The sequence below is a fragment of the Scleropages formosus genome, chromosome 6 (assembly GCF_900964775.1).
Source record: "Scleropages formosus chromosome 6, fSclFor1.1, whole genome shotgun sequence".
NCBI classification, from domain to species: domain Eukaryota; kingdom Metazoa; phylum Chordata; class Actinopteri; order Osteoglossiformes; family Osteoglossidae; genus Scleropages; species Scleropages formosus.
Window position 1 is genome coordinate 21,342,364 of NC_041811.1, and position 22,797 is coordinate 21,365,160.

General features: G+C 38.4%; 1 protein-coding gene across 1 annotated transcript in view; it reads left to right on the forward strand.

Moving 5' to 3' along the window:
• unc5da (unc-5 netrin receptor Da) overlaps nt 1–22,797 on the forward strand; it is a 119,485-nt gene that overhangs the window by 65,119 nt on the left and 31,569 nt on the right. Inside the window, exons 2-6 of the mRNA XM_018736713.2 lie at nt 3,213–3,428; nt 9,404–9,547; nt 10,519–10,622; nt 18,700–18,880; nt 20,664–20,831. Of these exons, the coding sequence (XP_018592229.1) occupies nt 3,213–3,428; nt 9,404–9,547; nt 10,519–10,622; nt 18,700–18,880; nt 20,664–20,831 (813 nt within the window). The remainder of the gene's footprint in view (nt 1–3,212; nt 3,429–9,403; nt 9,548–10,518; nt 10,623–18,699; nt 18,881–20,663; nt 20,832–22,797) is intronic.

A 22,797-nucleotide genomic window follows, 5' to 3' on the forward strand; every position in this document is an offset into this window, starting at 1 on the left:
GAAACCACACCCAATGCACCCCAAGTGGACACATTCCTTTCAGCAAAATGTGCTGAGTGGCAAATATTGCTATAGGACTTTGCCATTGTCAGTCCACACAGTGAGTGCATATGTGTGTTCTGAGAGGATTAGAGTACATTAATCTTTAGCACTATACCTAAAAGACATTTGTGCATACAGGGTTTTTAGATCATCCCACATGACCTGGAAATCACCCAGTAAAGCACATCTTAATTTCATCTCTAGTCACATGAAGTAGGCCTATTGCATTTGTCAGTTTCAGTCATAGACCTTACGCTGGAAAAAGCTATTAAACATCTATTGCACTATATGTGGGGGGTGTGATGGCACGGTGGCGCAGCAGGTTTGGCCAGGCCCTGCTCTGTGGTGGATCTAGGGTTCAATTCATGCCTTGTGGTGAACTGGTATCTCTTCCAGCATGTGCCCCCTCAGCCTTGCACCCTGTGTTGCTGGGTTAGGCTCCTGTTCAGGACAAGTGGTTGTAGATATTTTGTGTGTGTGTGTGTGTGTGTGTGTGTGTGTGTACTTTATGTATAGTTAATTACCAAACCTAACAATTAACTGCACTTAACTTCATTCTCTTTTTTGATATCCTTTATCTCTGTATTGTCCAGTATGGATGAAAGCCAATTTATCTTGGCGATTCCAAAATCTTTACCTCCTCTATCAAACATTTTCAGTAAAAACATAACCATCAACAGCAATCAGCACTGACTTATGGGCATTAAGTATTTCTATGAAGAGTTTGTAGATGAGCAGACGTCATTATTCCATGGCCCATGAAGAATTCATTTGAAATCTGGCTCAGCCTTGAAATATTCAGCAGACTCCACCTTATGCTCCACTTTCTTGTCACTGCACACTTTACTCTTGTGGGGTGTTGCTGTATCTTTCCTAGGCTGCAATGTACAGTTGCGAATTGGGAGGAGCAGCTGGAAATCAAACAAGAACAAACTGGCATAATGAGGAAATGAGCGGCACATTGGCAGTGTTCTGCTGAGTTCATTTAGGCACATATTATTTTTTTAGCCTATATCAATGAAGAGCACACTCTAGAATTACTGCAGGGTTAATGGAGCGGAAATTGTTACTGCAATCCAATTATCTGTTACCCTCAACTGCTGTTACCGCACGAGGACTGCGAGAAAAAAATGGCTGTTAGAGTGTGAGCGAGCGTAGAGTAAACGTGAGCTCGTGCTAAATCAAACACATCGTTGTGGTTGTGAACCTGACAAGCCCATGCCCTTGATTAGATCAGAGTTTATTGCAATAGGAAAGTGTCACATTTTACTCAAACCATTTGATACTTACTAACAATCATTTAAATTCCTCTGTGTAAAGTGAAATGAGTGACCCACATTAAAACTGAGGAAGTGTAGGTTTTATTGGAATTAACTGGAGATTTTTAAGACCAGACAATGCCATAAAGAGATCATTATATAATACATTATTAGACTTATTCTAACATATCTAAAGAAAGGACAGCAGTTTATTGTCACATATAATAATTGCTGGGTTTAGCATGTTGAGTAAGGACCAAATTTAAAAACAAAAGGTTGTGGGCTCAAGTCCCAGGAGGAGCCTTGCTTTTGTATACTTATGAATAAGAATATTTAAGGAGTTGCTCCAAAGAAAAAACAGATCTGCATGGGTTCAAAGGGTACTTTAAATAAAACAGTGGCTGTATAGTTTCATGTTTAACATGACTACATGCTCAATTCAAACCATAATTAAAACTACCATCATTATTTGATGTTCACATAATAAGACGAAAAAAAAAAAACTGGCATGTTCTTCATTGTAATCTACATAATATCAAGAGACAATATGATGTATGTCCAGAAAATGGACCCTGCCTTCTCCCTTGTGTTTTGGTAGGTGAAAGCAGTATTGGATTAACATGCCTTTTATGTTGTTAACTAATGCAACGCCAGGTTATATAAATATTCTCAGGATTCCGTTGCCTCATTAAAGTGAATCAAACCCCTTGTGTCTTTTTTTTTTTTTGTCCAGAAATGTAAATTTCATGTCAAAGAGGCAATTATTGCACACTCCAAAGTTCACCATTCTAATCACGCTGTTTGAGGATTGACATTTAAGGGTAATGCTGCAATCAGGAAAGATCAGAAGGCAAAAGTTTAGTTTTATTTCATTTCTACAAATTATTTGTTTAAGACCCAGTGTGAAAGCTATTTTCGGAACCTTGCTTGTTATAACCTTCAATCATATTTTCTAGTTTAGCTCTTTCAGTAAAATAATTGCTCCAGACTGCAAAATGCAGCACTACATATAGGGAAAAAGTAGGAGAAAAGTACTGAGGGTAAAAAGTTAGGAAAATTCAATGGCGAAGAACATTTAGTGAAATAAATGACAGTGGTTAATATGTTTGAATCAACAGTGAGAACTCCCTATAGCTCTTTCTGGCTGCAGTCTTTGCTTGTAATGAGCACGTCTTCATCTGTCATTGAGGAAGCAAACAAGTACAGGTTGTTGGACATTTATAGTTTCTAACTAAAAAAACAGATTGTCCCTACGTTGGCATGCTGCTGTCTGTCATTTACATCTGAACTATTGTATGGAAGAAACATTGGACATTCGAATGCACTTTGAATTGTTCCAGTAATTTCAAATCGTTCTAGGATTTTGAAGTGCCAAATATCATTTTTCATTTATGCAAAAGTTCAGATATTATTTTGTGGTTCAGCCTCACATTTTTTTTAGGATTGAATGTTTGAGATGAAAATCAACTCATACCATGTTCTTTAAGTGTAATAAATTAAAAGTAAATTTTGAAAAAAGTAATTTTTGCTCATTTTGTCACCAGTTTACTCTCTGTGATTTTTGAAAGATGCTTTAACCATCAAGTTCTCTTGTCAGTCCCTAATTATAGCTTGAAAATGACAGATAGCAATTGAAACATTTTTGACAGATGTGCACTTAACAGTGACAGTGTTTTTTCAGTGTCAGTGCCCTAGCAGTTTACATTAGATGGGAACCTTCTTTGTGCAATAGATTATAGTGTATTCTCTCCGCTACACATTGTTTTACAACATTTCCATTGATTGTGGGGGAAGGCAAAATGCATGAATGAGATAAACACTTTTGAAAGTCTCTCTTTTATTTATATATTAATTCATTCACAGAGTGGTAGAAGTTCTTTGGTCTCTCTAACTTGTGAATGCCTTCCACAGGAGGCAGCAGTGATGCACTTCCCGATTTCCTGCCTTCCGTCCCGGGCACACTGCCACACTTCCTCCAGGAGCCTGATGATGCCTACATTGTCAAAAGCAACCCTGTGAAGCTGCGCTGCCGAGCTGCACCAGCCCTGCAGATCTTTTTCAAGTGTAACGGGGAGTGGGTGCACCAAAGCCAGCACGTGTCCCGTGAGTTCCGTGACGATGCCACAGGTAGGAACTTGGAATTTGGGCCTGGCCTTAATGTTGGAGTTCCCTGATGCTTCCTGGATCCGGGACTCAGGGAACTCAAGTTCATCTCCGTGGTAAATGCAAATATAGATTCTGTTTCAGGTTGATCTGTTCCCATTACATCATGCCATGAGAAAGATTTATATTAGTTTACTAAGGCTCCTTTTTATTCTATGTCTTATGTAAAAATTATTGTGTTATTTTTGACATACTGTTAAATTTTCTAAATAAATATGAATGAGAACTAGTCAAAATGAGTCCAATTAAGCCAAGGAAAGAAGGAAATGTTAAAACCAAGAGTTACGGTAGCTTTCACATGTCAGTTTTGTGGAGGTGTAATCTCAGCATAATGACAAATGGAATTTTTTTCTGTTTGTTCACATCAAACATACCCAGTTCGTGGTGGGGTAAATCAAACTAATTATATAAAAAAGCATCTCATGAGAGAACTTCAAGAATTTACAACACCGAATTTGTTGGAACAAAGTTGCTTAATTAATCAATAATTAACAAACCCACAGATCCCGTTGGTATTCTGTAGATGAATTGTTTTGTGTGCATTCTGACAGAATGAGAGCAATAAGAAAATACAAGGATGCCGATGTAAACATGGTGGGAAAAAATCTACCAGACTGAACTATTCTGCTGCAGAGCTGTGCTTTTCTTGCTATGTGTGTACACTTTTGAGAGCTTTATTCTTTTAGATTAATGTTCAGGCAAATACTCCCCTATCTTGCAGTTGTTCAGACTCTCCTTTGTTCAAGCTATCTAAAGTGCTTTGCTTTAGCATGCACTGAGATTACCTGTTTTGCAGATAACTTAATATGACATATGACTTTGGAATATTGACTCTGAAATTGTTATTCAGAAACCAGACTTAAAATGGCAATCCTCAGAGACCCAGTTCTTTCTGTGAAAAAAAAGAATTCGCATGACATGTAACAAATAATGCATAAAATGGAAAAAATAAAAAAAACTGTTAAAAGGGCTTTAAAGAAACGGTTAAAAAGATGTAGTGTTTTATACTTTTTTAACTTTTTTTTTTGTAGTCATGCTAATCAAGAATTTAGGTAAATCTGGGACTAGCTAGACAAGCTGCATCATCTGGTGCAAGAGGTGTTTACTTGTTTACTGCAGTACCAAAAAGTTTCAAAGCATTCAACCATTTCCTGGAAAAAAAATATAAATGAAATTCAAACTTATTATTGCTTACCATGGGTTAAATACATTTTTGTCATGTTTATTTTGTCTTGATCTTCACTATCACGTTGAGGAATATCAGTGAGGCTCTTCCCCAAAAGCAAGATATTTCCAAGTAGATATTAAGAACTTGTGGTTTTCAATGTGGGTATATTGGACACCTTACCAAGCTGTTGATTGAACACAAAACAGGGCTATTATTTACCATTCATTTCATGGTTCCAACATAATAGAAACAAAAGAATTCTTCTGTCTGTACAATATGTTTTTTTGCCACACATGTCAAGATAGCTCTAGCTATGGATATTATACTCTCTCTTTAATATTTCTAGGAATAACAAGGTATTGTTGTTGTTATTATTATTATTATTATTATTACTTTCTGGTCTTAAGGGGATTTTTTTTTTTTTTACATCATAATGCTATCATAAACAAATTAACCGTCTGTACAGCAGTGATGATTCTGCAGGGTGATTTGGAGGGACTATTTTAACCAGAAGGACTAAGTCTGTGACAAACAGCATGTCAGACATTGGATTCAACTCGTTAAATCTTCTTGATTGCCTCCCAGTTGGCTGTCTGACATTCCTGTGGTTGCAGTGCTTTTAGCAATTTACATCCATGCAAGGCCACTGTGTACGCTTTTTAATCACAACACTGAATAACAGCATTCACGCAAGAACTTCGTCAATATGCCATAATACTCAGAATAGTCTTCATAACACTCGTGAGAAAATTGTGTGCACATGCTTATACATGTCAAAATAATGAACCAACCAGACCAGTTATGCATGTAAATTGGTTGGAACCAAAACCACAAAGTCTAGTCATGGATCGAGGATGACACTCCTCCACTGCATTGCAAATCACATTGAAGTTGTAGATGGTATTGCTAGGCAGATCTGTAGATTTTTTGTGGGGTATGTTGCATTGCCAATCTACAGTGGTGGTTATTATTACTATTATTTATTCATTTAGCTCAGAATGACATAAATTACAATGTTAAGCTATGTGCAATTATTAACCCATTTAAACAGCTGAGTAAATCTTATGAGAGTAATTGACTGTCAATGCTATGCATAGGGGTACTACAGCAGGCAGAGCAATTCAAGCTTGGGTCCTTTGAGTGTAAGGGAGCAGCTCTAACTCTTATACTACTTACTGTCACTGTTTGCTGGTAATTTGGATTTTGTTTTGATGTAATACATATTTTATATGTCATTAAATGTTATGCTGTAAAACAAGCATGAGGAAGAGGGGCTGTTTTTGTGGACCACAAGAGGACATATGTAGAGTAGGCAGAAGGACAGTTGGTGCCCACTAAGCCTTCAGTCTATTTAAAAAGCAGTAATAAAGTATCCTCTTTGTTGACAATAAAGCTGTGAAATCTTCGTAGGTCTATCAGGTTCCATCCACCTGGTAGAAGTCTTCCCTGAAGGTCTATTGGTTCAGAAAGGAGATTTGTGAAGACAGAAACAATCATATTTAGCATGCTAACCTTGGACTGGCTTGAGGGACAGCCCGCAGTATAGAGAATATTCTCAAAAGGCCCTAGGTTGACCAAGATGTCTGGAGCAGCTGTGAAACTGTGCAGCTCTGGGCCAGAAAAAGAGCTCGACTGCAGACTCAGAACTGCTGCACTCGCCTGTGGGACTTATGGAGTTGAAAGGATTGAAGTCAATTTCCGTAGTGCCAAAAAAAAAGTTCTGACTTGGAGTCCCATTGAGATGTGTAGCACCTTGACAGCTCAAAACATCAAAACATCTTTGATCCCATTATAAGATTTTGGGTCATAAACAGTGCGATCTCAAATACTACCTTCAGCAGATGCAAGTAAGAACTGCATTATATTGAAAGCAGACTGTCACCTGCTGATTTAAGAACTATCTTTTCTTATACTTCTGGAGAGCTTAGGGTTTGGTAACAACAAGGATATCTTAATAGTCACATTAAAGTGTATGAGGTTTTTATCTCTTTCCTCTATCTACCATCACAGAAAAGCTCTGCTCATTTATCTCAGCTGCAGTCAGGTACAGTGGCTGCTGTTAAGATGACTTTGGACAGTTCCCATGGTGCTGATTGCTCATTCTCACTGTGTTGCCATGGGCTGACTCACCGAGGGGGTGATCAGAAAAGCCACACTTGCTGTGATTCTGTCTTCACTCAACATGCCCTGTCATAAGTCATAATATCATCCCTTTCTTTTTCAGGAAGGGAACAAGCATACTGAGGTTTTCCGTGTTCAAGCTCCGCCTCCCTGCAGTGTAGCTAGCTGATGTATTCTGGAAAACATAAACTGGTTATTACCAGAATACTGCTAGTGACAGCTCGGAAAAGCTTGGATATGGAGAGTTTGGTCCATTTAGCCCATGCTAAAATTCTCTTGCTCCATGGAAATATTATATCAGAAAGGTAATTGGTAATTACACAGCTGTATACATGGGTAAATAATTGTTAGTGCCTTCACATTGTAAGTTGCTTTGGAGAAAAGTGTCAGCTAAATGAATAAATGTTAATATAATCATTGTGATACCTTGGTGAGAGATAGAGAGAGGAGAGCGGAAATGGCATGTCAGAGAGATGCTCTCTAGCTATGGGAGGATGCTGCCATGGAAAAGGGAATGAAAGGGAAATGTACTTCATTACAGTGACTCCTCTCCCTGACTTTCCTCAATGAGTCTATCATAATACAGCTGGGTTGCAGTGAAATGTCATCTACATCCAGCTGTGCATGTTCTCCCTGCTAGAGGCTCAAATTAGACACATCTATTTTTTTAAGAGGAATCTATTGATAAAGGCTTCTTTCACTCTAACTCAAAAAACATAGAAATGGTTAATGTAAAAGAGGTGCATAACTTAGATATTAGTGAATGCCCCATTCATTATTCAAATAACTGTCAAATTCATTTAATTTATTAATTGAGTCATTCATTCATTCATTTAGCTATTCAGTCATTTGGCCTTTAATATATGTTTATTGTTTGTTGATGGGCAGATTTATTGTTGTTATTAATTGGCATCAAGCTGATGGCATCAGCTCTTCATGACCAAATAAATATAGTGTCACTAGAAACTTCTGTCGCCTGCTTGTGTCCATAGTAATTGAAAGGTGTCTGCTATTGTTGTGATTTAAGTCCATCCTATAAATTCAATGGCACCATCCTCCTCTTCGTCTTCCTTCACCTTTCCCAAGCATTGCAGTCTTTTTGACAGAAACTGATCTTCACATTACATGTGCAAAGTATGATAACCTCAGTCTCATCATTTGTGCTTCTCATAAGAGTTCCATACTGATTTGATCCAATATCTGTATTGTAACCACCCACGTTACCAAGAGTTCGAGGGGGAAAATGGGTCTATTGTAAATAGCTGTATTGTGGGAAAATTGGAGTAAGGTGTTCAACCAGCGGGGGATTTACAGGGGAATATAAGGGGGTGACAATGATAGTGGGAAAGGGAGAAAGCCTGAGGGGCATGAAGCAGGCTGGGGAGGCTGGCTTGGGGTGCAAGTCCTTGAGGAAAAGGGGTCCTCAGACCAAGAGCATTATTTCCTTCTGTGCTGATGTTCTCATAAATGTTCATCATATTTGCTGCCTATGTGTCCTTCTTCTCCCTATCTGAACCCAGAGCGCATCGCCCCACAATATGTTTGTTTTCCTGGCAGCCTATGTATTATGGAGTGGTGGCTGAAAGAGTAGACTATCAATTATGAAATCATCAAATTAAAGAGGAGCGGCGTTTAGAGTTTGCATAGTTGTCTCAGGATGTTTCTATTTTGTATGAGCCAAGTAATGGTGATAAACCAGTGAAAACATAATTCTTACAAGCACCATAAAACTAGCATGCTGGACCAAAGACCATAGTTTAGCAAATATCTTAGAGGCCAATTTCAAAGATAGAGATATCTGTAATTAAATATTTTATCAATATTAATCCATTCATTCATTCATACAGAGTGCCTCTGTAACAGTCTTTATGGTAGTTGTGTTCCTGCTTGCTTCAGACACACCAACCCCCAAATGATGGAAAAACATTGCAATGTATTAGCTCATTGCACATTACCAAATGTTTCTTTTGATTACAGTGGATGGTACAGTGGATGAGCACATGGCCTTGTAACCCTGATGCAGAAATTGTTCCAGGAAAAATAACTCATTTACATTATTCATTTGACAGATGCTTGTCTCCAAAGCAATGTAGAACTCATAGCATACAAAAGTACATTGAGACAACGAGCTTTATTGACAGAAAACTTTAGCATCAAAGCAGTTCTATCCCTAATTGTATAGGTTGCCTGATTTGTGTAAAAAGAACTGTCAAAGTAATACTGTGGTTTTCCAAAGTTAAAAGATTAAAAATTACATGGGAGATAGAACATCTGTTTTTGGCACCATATCTAGTGAAAACTGATGACAAAATATCATATGACCAAAGCCAAGGCATATCTTTTGTATTCAAGTGCAAACGTTGTAAGTTTATATCATTGTCAATTTGTGAATTTTGCTTTTTGGTATTGATGCAACATTATACGGTATGCCCTTGAATGTAGTCTTTAATGACTTCACTTAGTACAGCAGACACTAAAAAGCGGAATGTGAACAGATTTGACTTCATGCTGACACATTTATGCATTACACTCTGGAACATTTGGTACCCTGTATAAAAAATATGTAACATTATCTCAAAATATCTTTTTTGATTTATGTTTGGCAACACTCAAGAAGAACATCAGACTGAATACATCTCTTATTTTTTAGGCCTGAAGATCCGTGAGGTGATGATCAATGTGTCCCGTCAGCAGGTGGAGGACTTCCACGGTCCAGAGGATTACTGGTGCCTGTGTGTGGCCTGGAGTCATCTGGGCACTTCCAAATCCCGCAAGGCTACGGTTCGCATAGCATGTGAGCACCATCACTGCAAGAGTTAAATCTTAGAGCTTTCTTGACCAACCTGGAACAGCTCTGGCTAACAGAGCAACTTTATTCGATTAGGAACAGTCCTGCCAAACATAACCCAACCCTTGCTGACCTACAAGTCTGGTCAATGCTACTCTTTTAAGACAGTTTAGCAGTGTAGCAATGGTATCAGTAGCTTGCAGCAGCTGGTAGTGTAGTAGTTAGCACTGCTGCTTTCGGATCCAAAGGTTTGAATCCCATCTTCAGCTGTAGTACCCTTCAGCAAAGTTCTTACTTCAAAATGATTCCAGTAAATTTACCCAGCTGTATAAATGGGCAAACAATTTTAAGTAGCTTAACATTGTAAGTCTCCTTGGAGAAAAGTGTCAGCTAAATGAATAAACATAACACAAGTGATTCGTAAGTGATTTTGCACAGTCGTAGCTAAATTATTTATACAAAGTACAGACCTTTTAGTTAACGTCGATGTTATAATTGAAAAAAAATCTATAGTTCTAGTAGTAGCAGTAGTAATTGTAGTAGCTGAAAAAAAGTATCATTAATAATATTAAGAAAAGTAGGAATAAAAATGATATTGATAACAATGAAATTTTTACTGATAACCTTATAAATATAGACTACTATTACGACAAGTTATTCATCCCAAGACAGCTTAAGCAAAATTGAAATTATTGTTACCCTTAAAGAATTCAGTAGGGAGTTGATTGCAGAGTATGTTAAGCAATGTCTCTGAGAAAATCTGTTCAGTGCCCACTGGTGATCTGGATTTCTCAGCTGAGTATTGCATAGGGGATTTCTTGTGATGTTGCAAGAACTCATACTAAATGGTTTTTGACAGCTATGTCTGGAATGGCTCTGTATAAAAGCTGAACTGAACTGATAAAGGTAGGCTACCTAATGCTACAGGAATAGGCAGACTGAACAAGCATTTCTTTTTGTCTCTGTCCCATGAGCAGACCTGCGCAAGAATTTTGAGCAGGACCCACAGGGAAAGGAGGTTCCAATCAAGGGCATGATCGTTCTTCATTGTCGCCCCCCAGAGGGAGTTCCGGTGGCCGAGGTAAGATTTGTGCTTATTACTCTTGGGCGGCATGTTGGCCCAGTGAGTAGGGCTGCTGTTTCACAATGCCTGGGTGGTGCAAGAGAACATGGGTTTGATCCCCACTCAGTCTGTGTGGAGTTTGTATGTTCTTCCCATGTCTGTGTTGGTTTCCTCCCACAGTCTAAAGACATGCTGCACAGGTTCCCTCATAGTGTGTGAGTGACAGAGAGAGTGTGTTCCACTGATGTATGGATGAGTGACCCATTGTAACTAGTGTATCTAGCAGTGTAAGTCACCTTGCTGAATAAGGTGTGTGGGCTGATAACACTACATAGTATCCACTGGAAGTTGCTTTGGAGAAAAGTGTCTGCTAAGTGAATAAATAACTGTAAATGTACTCTGGGGTGCACACTTTCAGTCCTAAATGTCTGCAGTGTATGCTAATAATTGCTTTATCAAAGTCATTGGACTGTAAGCGTCACATGTAAATGAAATGCTAATTCTGAATAGTAGCATAAATTGGCAAGAAAAGCAAATTTGTACTGTTGTAATAATGGTAACAGTATTTTAGTGTGTTTATCATGTCTTCCCAAAGAATGCTTATCCTTAATGCTGACCTTTGTCATCTTGGCACTGAAGCTGACTTGGACAATAATGCCTGTCAAATTAAATAATATAAATTTAACAGAATAATAATCTGGTGTAAATATGTAAATGTGCATGGGGTGGAATAAATATCTGAAACGTCAAACAATTTATGCATATCAAGTAGCTAGTAAAGAGTCCTGAAGTGTATGCAGTAGAACATTACTGTTCTTTAATAAGAGCAAAAGAAGGTAGACAACCCAATGTTTAGGCAAGGTTATTGAGAAGGTCATGGAACATGTATAATTTCATTATTGGGCTCATGGAACCACTCAAATTCATCTAGCAGTAGGTAGGGGTGTGTTGTTGGGTCAAAAACGTTGAGGATGCATCCTTCTTTTTCTTGACCATTATACAACCATTTGGTGAAACTAAGGGACACAAAGAATCTGAAAAATGACTGCTCATATTATTACAGATCTCTCATCTACAGACTATGCAAGACAAGAGTAAAAAATAACTCGTCACACCATAGTTGTTCAAGTTTTGTGCTTCTTACTTCAGTTTACAGGGTTGAAAGCAGGTAGTTTCCAAATGTAGTCATACAATAAATTACAGCATTGTGATGCTTTTGGTGTGCAGTATTTGTTGCTGGGTCACAGAGCTCTGGTGACTGTTTTGTGGTCCTTTCCAAGGCCTTAGTAAGCATCATCTTACAACCACTATTTATCTTTTTTGATTTTTTTACTTTTTTCAGACTATAAGCCTTCTGCTGTTCGGAAACTTACAAATTACAGTTCCGAACAAAATGCCCAGACTTCTTTTCTCATTTTTATGTACTGTGATTATTATTCAACTTAACATAACTGACCTGTATCAGTGAATGTGTAATTTTTGTGTTCGAGTTCATTTCTTTTTTCATCCAGACTTTGCATGCAGTTTCATGCTCACAATTTCCCATACTTTTTGTTATATATTCTACCCTGCAGTGTACACACTTCTTACTGCATCTTTGTCCTTACTCACTTGGGAGTTTTTTCACTTCTTTTATAAACATAAGGGATTATATAATGCTAATTAACTGAAATGTCACAGAGATGCTGAGATTGCATCTAATGTTACAGGTCATTTTCATCCCAAGACTCCATTAAAGTAAGATTCCTAAGAAGCCGTCTCAGTTCATTACAATAAATGTAGTTCAATAAGAGTTTTGCCAAGGGTGACCCGTACTTAATGAATGTTTTAGCATTAAATGAAAAGGTAATGTAGGGACAGTCAACAATCGACAATATTTCATAAATTAATGAATGAGCAGAGCCACAAAAAAGGAAAGAATGAATAATGCAGAACAAGAGGCGCACAGCTGGAGTCATTCTCTGCACACCTTCAGAGTAAAATATTGAAAGTTCTTCTCTGGGTGTTTGTGACAGTGTAAACTTCAGGAAAAATGCTTACAAGGCTCAGGGACGGAAGCTTACCCTCCGCTGTAACAGAACATGATTTAAGGGAGTTTAATATAGATTTGAGGGGTTCTCCCTAGAACCCAGGAAGTTTCCCAGCATATAAAGTTTTAAACTTTTACTATTTTCTATGCTAGAAATTTCTCATTTTAGCACAGATTAAACTGTCCATTGATAACTATGAGCATTTAATGACTTTCTTTCCTTTCAAATCCGTTTATACTTGTTCCTAAATTGAAAGTCTAAAGGCAGACTTAAACCTGTTCCAGGTTAACATTTTTTATTCGCTAATGTTGGCTAAGAGGGCAAAGAACATCTGAATGACAAATGCAGTAACGTAAGATGGTATTGATTCAGTTAAATGATACTGAGAAAGGTTTTCTTCTGTGCAGCCTGTTAAAAAGAATAGCGACTATTATGGAGAAATGCTGTTGCAAGCTATCTTATTATGATCTGAGTGCTTGCAATTCATTTCCATTGGAGAAGAAAACAAAATTTAAGATATGTGCTGATTTTAGGTTTGCACCGAGAAAGAGCAGAGTTCAGTTTGCTTCTAGTGTTCCCATCAAGTCAACTACATAAACACTGAAGAAACAAACTTGACTGATGTTTACCAGCTAAATGAGGTCACTGCTACTTGAGCTGTCATATTCCAATGATGAACCATCACAACTGCAATGAAAGGTCGCCTTGCTACCCAAGTTCTTCTCATCATTCGGAGCACAATGTGTCTCATTAGCTTTTTTATCTTAGTAAGGGTAAGATTTGCGTGGATATGTTTTCATCCACTGAGCATTCTTTTTAGAGCTTTTAAAAGGCATCAACTATCCCACCCCCCTACACACACACACATACACACAGGTTCGGTTGAGCCACTGCAATTATTTGAATTGGAAGGACAAAGAACAGCTGTCAGTCTCCAGTACATGTGGACAGTGCATCTCATGTGGTTATTCTCCTTCACTTTCATAATCTGCTATCCCACTGTTTTTCTTCAATGTCAGTACCCTATACTTTGTACAAGGATTTGCACAGTGCTTGAGCTGCCAGAGCACAGCTATGGCTGAAACAGGGACAATGAAGTATTTTTTCAGTAAGTGAATATACTGGAAAACCCGCAGATTTAAAGTTAGACAAAAGTAAGAATAATAAATTAAAGTGACTGGAGGTGTCAGTATGTTTCCAAACACATACAATAAATTTTAACTTGGTCCTTCTACCTGAGAAGTTGAGTTAAACTGAACTGCACCTCAGCTGACTGATTATTACTATTGACTGACTATTACTTAGAAGCAATATTTTAGATCTAATTTCAAATTTCAAGTGTTGGGAATCACAGCAGATCTTATTTCAACTTATTGCAGTATTAGGAAGACAAGTTACATCATTTTTACATGTGGCTGACAAGCTGTCTAAAAAATCTTTCTATTTTTGTTCCAGTATTCATTATAAATGGAACGCTTTCAAATAAATCCGTGTCACGCCCAAAATGCAACATGCACCAAATAAAAAACATTTTTATCTTTCATGTGTATTCAGAAATTTCCCACTCTTGTTAAGCCAAAGTAGAAGAGTATATAATAATAATAATAATAATAATAATAATAATAATACAGTGAACATTTAAAAGCTGTTCTCCAGGTCTTCTCTGGTTTATTTCATATGGTCATTTTACGTGCAGTCTGTAGTTATTATAGTTGTGTCACAGTATAAGTGATATTGAAGTCTAACAATAAAGCTACTGTTCAATGTCTGAAAGATTCTGTGTGTTTGCATCAAGGCAAGTGTTCAGGAACGTGAGCCCTGTGGTGCGTTGACATCTCAAGTCTCAAGAGTTAATCAAAAATGGAAAGAACACAGCATGGTCAAACTATGATTCTAAACCTGGAAACCCTGCACTTGATGTGTGTAGCCTCAAAGTAAGTCCACTGTACATAGAATGAACGTTCTACTGAGCATATGTAGCGTATCACTCTTTAACTAACACATTACTAAAGTAAAAAAATGCAATCATTAAAGACTCACTCTGTTTAATGCAAATATTTTCAAAAACAGGACTCATTATTCTCTGTAGATTCCTGTGTCCAAAGGAGGAAGTTTTTTTTTTTTAGCATATATTATCCCTGATACCTTACTGAGCGCATTGTTTATGTGGGCCTCTTACATGGTAGACCTGTGGCAGTTGATCACAGCACTCCACTTCCACCATGTCCCTACCTTCTGTTGAGGTCATGATGTCCAGAAGGAGGGATAAACCACCTCTCTGGCTGTGGAATTGCTGTACTCCTACACTGCACATAGAAACACAGTGTATAGAGAGTTCTTCTTTTGCTATCAGTCTGAGTTAATTTTACTGAGTAGTTTTATATATGTATGTGTGTGTGTATGTGTGTTTGTGTGTGTGTGTGTGTGTGTCTGTGTGTACAATGTATATGTTTATTTCCTTAGTACCAAATTGTGCCAATTTAATTTAACTTTACCCTACTTTTTCAAGTTTGTCCTGAAACAAGGAGATTTCCTGGTCCTTCATCAGCCTTTCCCAAGCCTCAGCTATGCGTTGGAAATCATTTGAATATAAAAACATTATATTCCAGGTTCATTCACTTTAAATCTGTAGCTAATTGAAAAGTAACATTGAAATGTAAAACCACCAGTCCTCTAGGATTAATATTTCCCATCTTTTGAATAGAAGGATTAAGCTGTGCAAAGGTGATTGGAATATACTGTAAAGTCTTTTCAGACTCGGAGCCACAAAAGAGTTTAATAACTCCATAACAGTCTTGTAGTTCCTTGCCTCTGATTATTACCATTATGGTTATAATTTTCCTCAAATGTTACTTTCATTCAGGTTGACTTATTTTACCCATTTGTACAACTTGGCATTTTATGATTTTACTGAAGCAATTCAGGATAAGTGCAGTGCTCAAGGGCGAGACATCAGCAGGGTTCCTCCAGGGACTTCAACTGGCAACCACTGTGCTCATAAACTCATTAACACCAGGTTCCTTCTCTACAGTCAAGTGCGTATTGACTGCACTCCGCACCCAGCCTCCTTCAGTGATTACACACCCTGCAAATCCTTCGGAAAGGCTAAAACAGGGACTTGAGTGGTAGCTTTCGAGAAGCCCAATCAGGCCATAGGGTTAAGGCTAATGACCAGAAGAAACTGAACTAAAGGACTTTCTTTTCACTTAAAAAAAACCCTATGGAAACCCTAACATCTTTTTGCTGGGTTTTAATTTTAAAATGTGCCAATTAAGCACCATAATTTCTTACATTCTCCAGCATAAGCTTTGCTGGCCTAATTTTGCCTGTCCCTGAAATTGCATGCTTTGTGGATCCGTTAATCATTTTCCCTTTAGTAGCAAATGCAGAATGCAGAATGCAGAGAGGGACCAGGCAGCACAGGGGTGGGCTCTTGGCACCAAGTGTCACCAGTGCCTGACACTGTTGTGATTTAATACAATAAAATTAAAAAAAACACACTTAACCTCTGAGCTTTCTTAAAACCTCTGGCTACTATTGTTTGGTTTGTATTTTGTACTACAGTATAATCTTTATCATATAGGTTACACTACTGAAGGTTTTTTTGTGGAAGTTGTTCAACTCAGAGGCTTTCATTTTACTGGAAATATGATCAAAGCATGTAATGTTAATGTGTCAATTGAAACAGATTAAAAATAATATTTCATTATTATATTAAGAATAAATGTGGAACAGTCAATACGTCCCAAGGCTAGCTGCCATGTGATGCTGTTGTGCTATATGTACCAACAGATTGCAACCACAGCATAACCACTGGGCAGCCAGACTTAGAACTGACTGACTCTACCACATACTAAAGAATATTCAATGATTTTAACAAACAGACTGTTTTCAGCTCTCCACATCCACTATGCCTAGTTTCGCAAACGTGGGTAGTGCTGGAACCCAAGGCATGGTAGCACAACAGTTGGTCAGAAAGTTTTGGCTTGAAGTACCACACTCATCACCAGGGAGTGATAATGAAGTGGCAGCACTCCTCTGGAGGACTACCTGACTGCAGCAGTGGAACCCTGGTCTAATTGTGCTTACTACAATGAGATCTTACTTGCAATCCTGAATGGTGAGGTTTGCAACAGAGAAGGTATCCCAGCTAAGTCAGGGATGCACACGAACATCACAATCCAGGTGCATCGCTCGGCTTCAGCCACCTGCACTAGTGTGGGTGTTCCACTAAGTTCAGCTGTACTGTTGGATGATTTCAGAGCTGCCAGGGTAGCACAACATTTGGCCTTGATGAAGTCACTGCATTACAGAGACCCAATGCCGCCCCCATCACCCCCAGCCCTGGAGGCGGGTGGGACCTCATGAATGGGAAATGGGAAATGTGTGAAAGAGAAGATCCAGAGCCCAAGTGGCAACACAGACCCCCACCCTCGCTCCGTCTGTCTTGCTCTCTGATCAGGCTAGCTCTCCCGGCACCTAATTAAGAAGCTGGCTCCTGCGAGGCAAACAGCAGTGCTTCCCGCGTCCCCTTTTTGTCTGGAGTACAGCAACCAGCCACCTGGGGAAGCAGAGTTAAGGGACTGGTGAGGGTACTGAAACCGACTGAACTACTCCTTTCCAAAATGATCAGAACATTCTCCCTGCATGGTCTCCGAAGTTCAACACAAGAAAATAGCCAGTAACAAAACTAAGAACTCTGGGTGCATATAAAAAAATACATGTTTGTGTCTTTGTTTGTCAGTATAACCGTAACTGTGAAAAATGCAGATTATGTCACGCCTACATTTACATGTATGTATTTGCTCACATTTACACTGAGTACTTCTATTATGTGTATGTATTGCATGCAGTGTATGTATGCTTATATTTAGATATAGTCTGTATGTAACATTAGTATCTAAAAAAATGACAAAAAATACTTTCACAGACTTTAGAACTTTATATTTTGCATATAAAGCGTGAACTTTACATGCAAAAATAAAAATTCACACATGTACGAAGATTGTATACTTGGGCAGCCTAATTCCAAGGTCACATATTATATATTTTCACACCATTCTGGTTATTTGTAAGTGGTCAGGGAGTTGCTAATCCTTTAAAAATGTCACGTGATGCTTAAAGAGCAATTTTGGCTCATCAGAGCCTCACTTTTCAAAGTTTTAAGCCAAACTTAAGTTCAGTGGCGTCAGGCGGGTTGATCTTTACTCACCAGTAGGTCTCAGTCAGGCCCAGTTTCGCGTAGTTATTGATGGCACTGGGAAAAGTAAACAGAAAAATAATTAGGAGGGGAAAAGTGCTACAATTAATTCTGTGGTGAAATGGAGAGGAAAGGAGCGAGGGGAGCCCACAGATGCTTTGAAGGCTCTGAAGCAGAACACTGTCGCAAATTAAATTAAAAGCATGTGATGAAAGTCTGCAGCACCGTCAGAAATAAACAATAATCTCATAGTGTCTGGATTTTATTGATTTCACCATGTGAGCTGTTCCTTCGGGCCATAAAATCAGTCCACTGTAATGTGTAATGCTGTGAGTTTGTATAAGTACTGCACCCTCAAAGGCATCGAGACATAGGCAAAGAGATCTCCCAAGTGTGAGAAAGACTGTTTTTGTGTTAACTGCCAACATATAAATTATTTCTTCCTTTGTGGAATAACTGACGTTGTTACTCAGCACTGGGTCTTTATTGCTCGAAATTTGAGTTTAAGTGTGCTGCACTCACCTTCAATACACCTACTGGAAACCATTCTCAGAAGAGGGCAGAGGGAAAAAAGGCCCAAAATAAGCCCTCAGTGTATAAAAATAGAAACATATCTTCACGTTCTTGAGACTGCTTTACAGTAACGGATTTTTTTTTTTTTTTTTTCTCAAGGGATACAACACACTCGTATCGGTTTATGCTTTGCATCTCAGCATAGAGATTAAAATATATTTGAATCAGCACCATTTGCAGTTAAAGTGTGTGGTGCGCTGGATCGTTAGTTTGTATGTTGATTTTTTTAATTAAATTCTATCTATCTATCTATCTATCTATCTATCTATCTATAATTTCATTTAACATATAGGTTGAGTGGCTGAAGAACGAGGAGCTGTTGAGTTCTCTCAAGGATGATCACATCGATACAAGATCCGACCACAACCTCATCATCAGCCAAGCACGGCTGTCAGACTCTGGCAACTATAGCTGTGTAGCCAGCAACATAGTGGCCAAGAGACGAAGTGCCACAGCTGCAGTGGTGGTTTTTGGTAAGATGTCCAGGATATCCATCACATACACATGTTCTCAGCTATACACACAGTGGCTGAAGCCATTCGTCCCGAGTGGGGTCGCAGCAAGCCGGAGCCTAACGCGGCGACACAGGGCGTAAGGCTGGAGGGGGAGGGGACACACCCAGAACAGGATGCCAGTCTGTCAAAAAGCACCCTAATCAGGGCTCAAACCCCAGACACACCAGAGAGCAAGACCCAGCCAAACCCCCTGTGTCCTCCCTCAGCTATACATGCACTCTGAGCATGCATATGCAGTTATCCAGACTTAAAGAACATCTACCGCTCACCCCCCCCCGCCTACATCCCTAGTTATTAATCATCAGTGCACCAAATCCTGAATGAAACATCTTTGACCAAACAATGCCAGCTACAATTTATAAATAGTGCCAGCATTTGAATACACAAAATTCTGCATGCGTACCTGTGTGTACAGTCTAAGCATGCTGAGAATAGACTATAAGAAACGCTGCATTGTGCTCACATGTGCACACCTTATTTATGGTGCTGAAGTGTACTGAGCATAGTGAGAGCAATAAAGCTGTGTGATAACAGTAATTTACCATACAAAGTGCTGTACAACCATTTTCTGAGTTATTTTCTAACATCACATCATAGCCAAATTTCACACTCCAGTCGTGCCCACAGTTCACACTGATTATTTCCATTCTTCACTTTAACATTACTTTCAAATTAGGTTTATTATATAAATATACAGTATACTTAAAGTGATGAAAAATTTTGTTGTGATTCTGTTTTTGTGTAACAGTGAAAATTTTCAGCTGGCTCTCTAATGGTGGAATATCCATAACACACTCACTTCAATCATATAAAACGTAACCTATATGAGAATCCTGTGAAACTGGATAATAAGCACAACCAGTTTAATAAGGACAACCTTCTTTAAAAGGATTAGAATAATGTTATGAATGGTAATGTATGTTTTGGATGTTCTTTTTGAGTGATATGTGGATCCAAGAACTGACTAAAATTTTCCCCCTACAAAAATTTGGGATTAGTTCTTCAATGTAACAAATACCCTCTTTGATTGAGTCTCAGAAATTATATTGTTCAGGTACTGGGGGTTGGATGTAGCAAGACTGAATTTAATGACATAAATAAGAATTCTTTAATGTGTATAATTTATTATTATTTATTTATATGTGAATGGTCGAGTGAATGTACGCGTGAGTGGTTACCCTACAATGAACTGGTGTCCTGCCTATGGTCTACCCCCCTCAGCCTTGGGCCTGATAATTCTCAGATAGGCACTGGACCACCACGACCCTGTTCAGGACAAGCAGTTATTGAATTGGAAGGATGAATATTGCAAATATTTTTGGAACTGTGACAAAGCAGGCTTCTTTGACATAAGGCTATGCATCAAATATAATTTGCTTACATTTGATTATTGTTTTTCTGCCTGTAATACAGCATTTAGCTACCAGTAAAAACTTTGAGAAAGAAAACACCTACACTGCAGAAAATAAAAACTGTGTAAAACACGCATAAGATTTAACACGAAGGGTGAAAATTTTCCTTTTCTCTTTTACAGTCCAAAACTCTGAAAACTACAGCTCAGCAGTGCCTTATGACAATGTGCTTTCTAAAAATATAATAGCAAATTTCTTGCTTACCATTTCAAATCTTCACAATTCAAACAAGCTAAATACTTCCATTATGTATGTGCAATACATGTGCAATGCAAATGTCTTCATGGGCCAGATGTTTCATGAATTATTTTTATTCCTGTCATGTTCAGTAAATGGTGGCTGGTCATTATGGACAGAGTGGTCGTCCTGTAATGTGCACTGTGGTCAAGGCATCAAGAAGCGATCGCGCACCTGCACCAATCCTGCACCGCTCAATGGGGGAACCTTCTGCGAAGGCATGTCAGTGCAGAAGAGCACCTGCAGTATACCATGTCCAGGTGAGTGATGTATCCACATCAGGGTGTCCAATCTGGGTTCCTGTATGATTAAAAGAATACAGTTTCATTTGTGCCTCATTTTAACACAAAACACTGAATCCAGGAAAATGTTTCAGTGTAGGAATGTTAAATACAGTATGAGGTGTAGTGAAATCCTTGCATAACCAGCTGGCCTCAGTGGCCACATCTGGAGAGCACTGGTTTTTAATCCAGACTGGAAGAGCTGTGTAAGCACTTGAGATTCACGGTGAACTGGGACGGAAGGACCCAAGTGCGGGGTCATTCGTCTGGATTCAGAGGATCAGGCAAGTTCTCGATGTCAGGGACAGGCGGGTGGTCGGTCGATCGGCGATCAGGGTCAGAACGAAGATCCATGGACGTGGTCGAGAAACAAAGCGAAAGGTCAACAACCGGAGAACGTGAACTGAGAGCTGGAGATGAGCGAGGAGTCACAAGGAAAGGGCGGTTGTCTCTGACGAGCTTCCGCAAAGGTATGGGAGCTGAGGAGGGTCTTTTAAAGGGTGAGCGGTTAATCTGGTGCTGGAGCAGAGTCAGGTGTTGTCGTCTGAGATGTGGGCGTGGACGTGACAGCCATAAAGCGCTGCGCTCTAAAACATCAACTATATAGTTATGGGTACAGTTATGGGTATAAACAGAGGACCAAAGGTATATTAACAATCTAAAGTCAATCTGAGAGACAGTTCCGTTTAATTATATAGCACCCTTCTCAGCAAGATTGCCCCAGAGCAACTTGTATGTATTTTAGTAACAATCAGACAGACAGACATAAACTAAAAAATCTGAAAGAAATTAACATTACTCATGGCATTGCAACTTGTCACAAAATAATTACACGTGGACCTAATTGACGTGAACCTGTTATACAAACCAGGGAGTAAATATTTCACACATCTATGTACAAATTGTCTGTCCATCAAAATTAAGCCTGTGACAGTGAGCAGCAAGCGACTCCTAGAGGGACACTACAGTGAATCAGGCCTAACAAGATAATGTAATATTCTATCCATATGCCTGTTGAGCTGTTAATCACTGAAAAATAATGCAATTTGCAAAAACACATGATTGCAAACATTTCAAATTAGGTGCAATATGGACCACAGCAGATCCACCCAAAAAACAATAAACCTAACAATAGGCAGATTATCAGTCATATTATAGCACAGGTGATATTTATGCATATAAAGTCATATTAATAGTGCAGACTAAAAGCACCGTCCCACACTGAAATCTGCCTTTTTTTTTAAATTTGAGGTTTGCTCTTCAATATCAAAGTGAAAATGTACAAGCAAGTTACATCACAATTGTATTTATTTGTTTATTATAGCAACCAAAGAAATGAACCTGTGATTTTTTTTTCCATAGCAACATATTGGTTATATTTATTTTCAAATGCAAGCTTTTTAAAATTAATTTTATATTTAGAGATAGAAAGTAGGCATGGCTGAACAAGACAGACATGCTCACAATTCAAATGCTCATTTTACCCAGGCTCATGTATAACCGCATTGCTTTGTATTACACAAAATGTACCATTCATAGGTAACAACTGTATAAATTAATTGGCATACAATGTACTCATTCATTAGCAATACTTTTTTTCATACCCTGAACATGAATATCTTGAACTAGACTTATAAGAACTGAGCTAAAAAGAAATGTTTAGTTTTTTTTCTATTTTAGTAGGTTTGTAGTGTCAAGTACAAAAACAAAAAAAATCAGGTTTTAGGCAATTAGCCTGTTGTTGTTTTCATAATGAGACTTATAAATAATCATAATGACAGCATTTTTCTACTTTTTTAAGCTTTACCAAAGTAAATTTGACTGTTATCGTGTTTTTTGTTGTTCAAGACAGACAGAATTCTTGATGCTATAGGAAAAAGTCAATAACAGGAAAAGCTTTTGCCATTTCAGGGGAAAAAAGGTTATCTTGTGAGAGCAATGCACA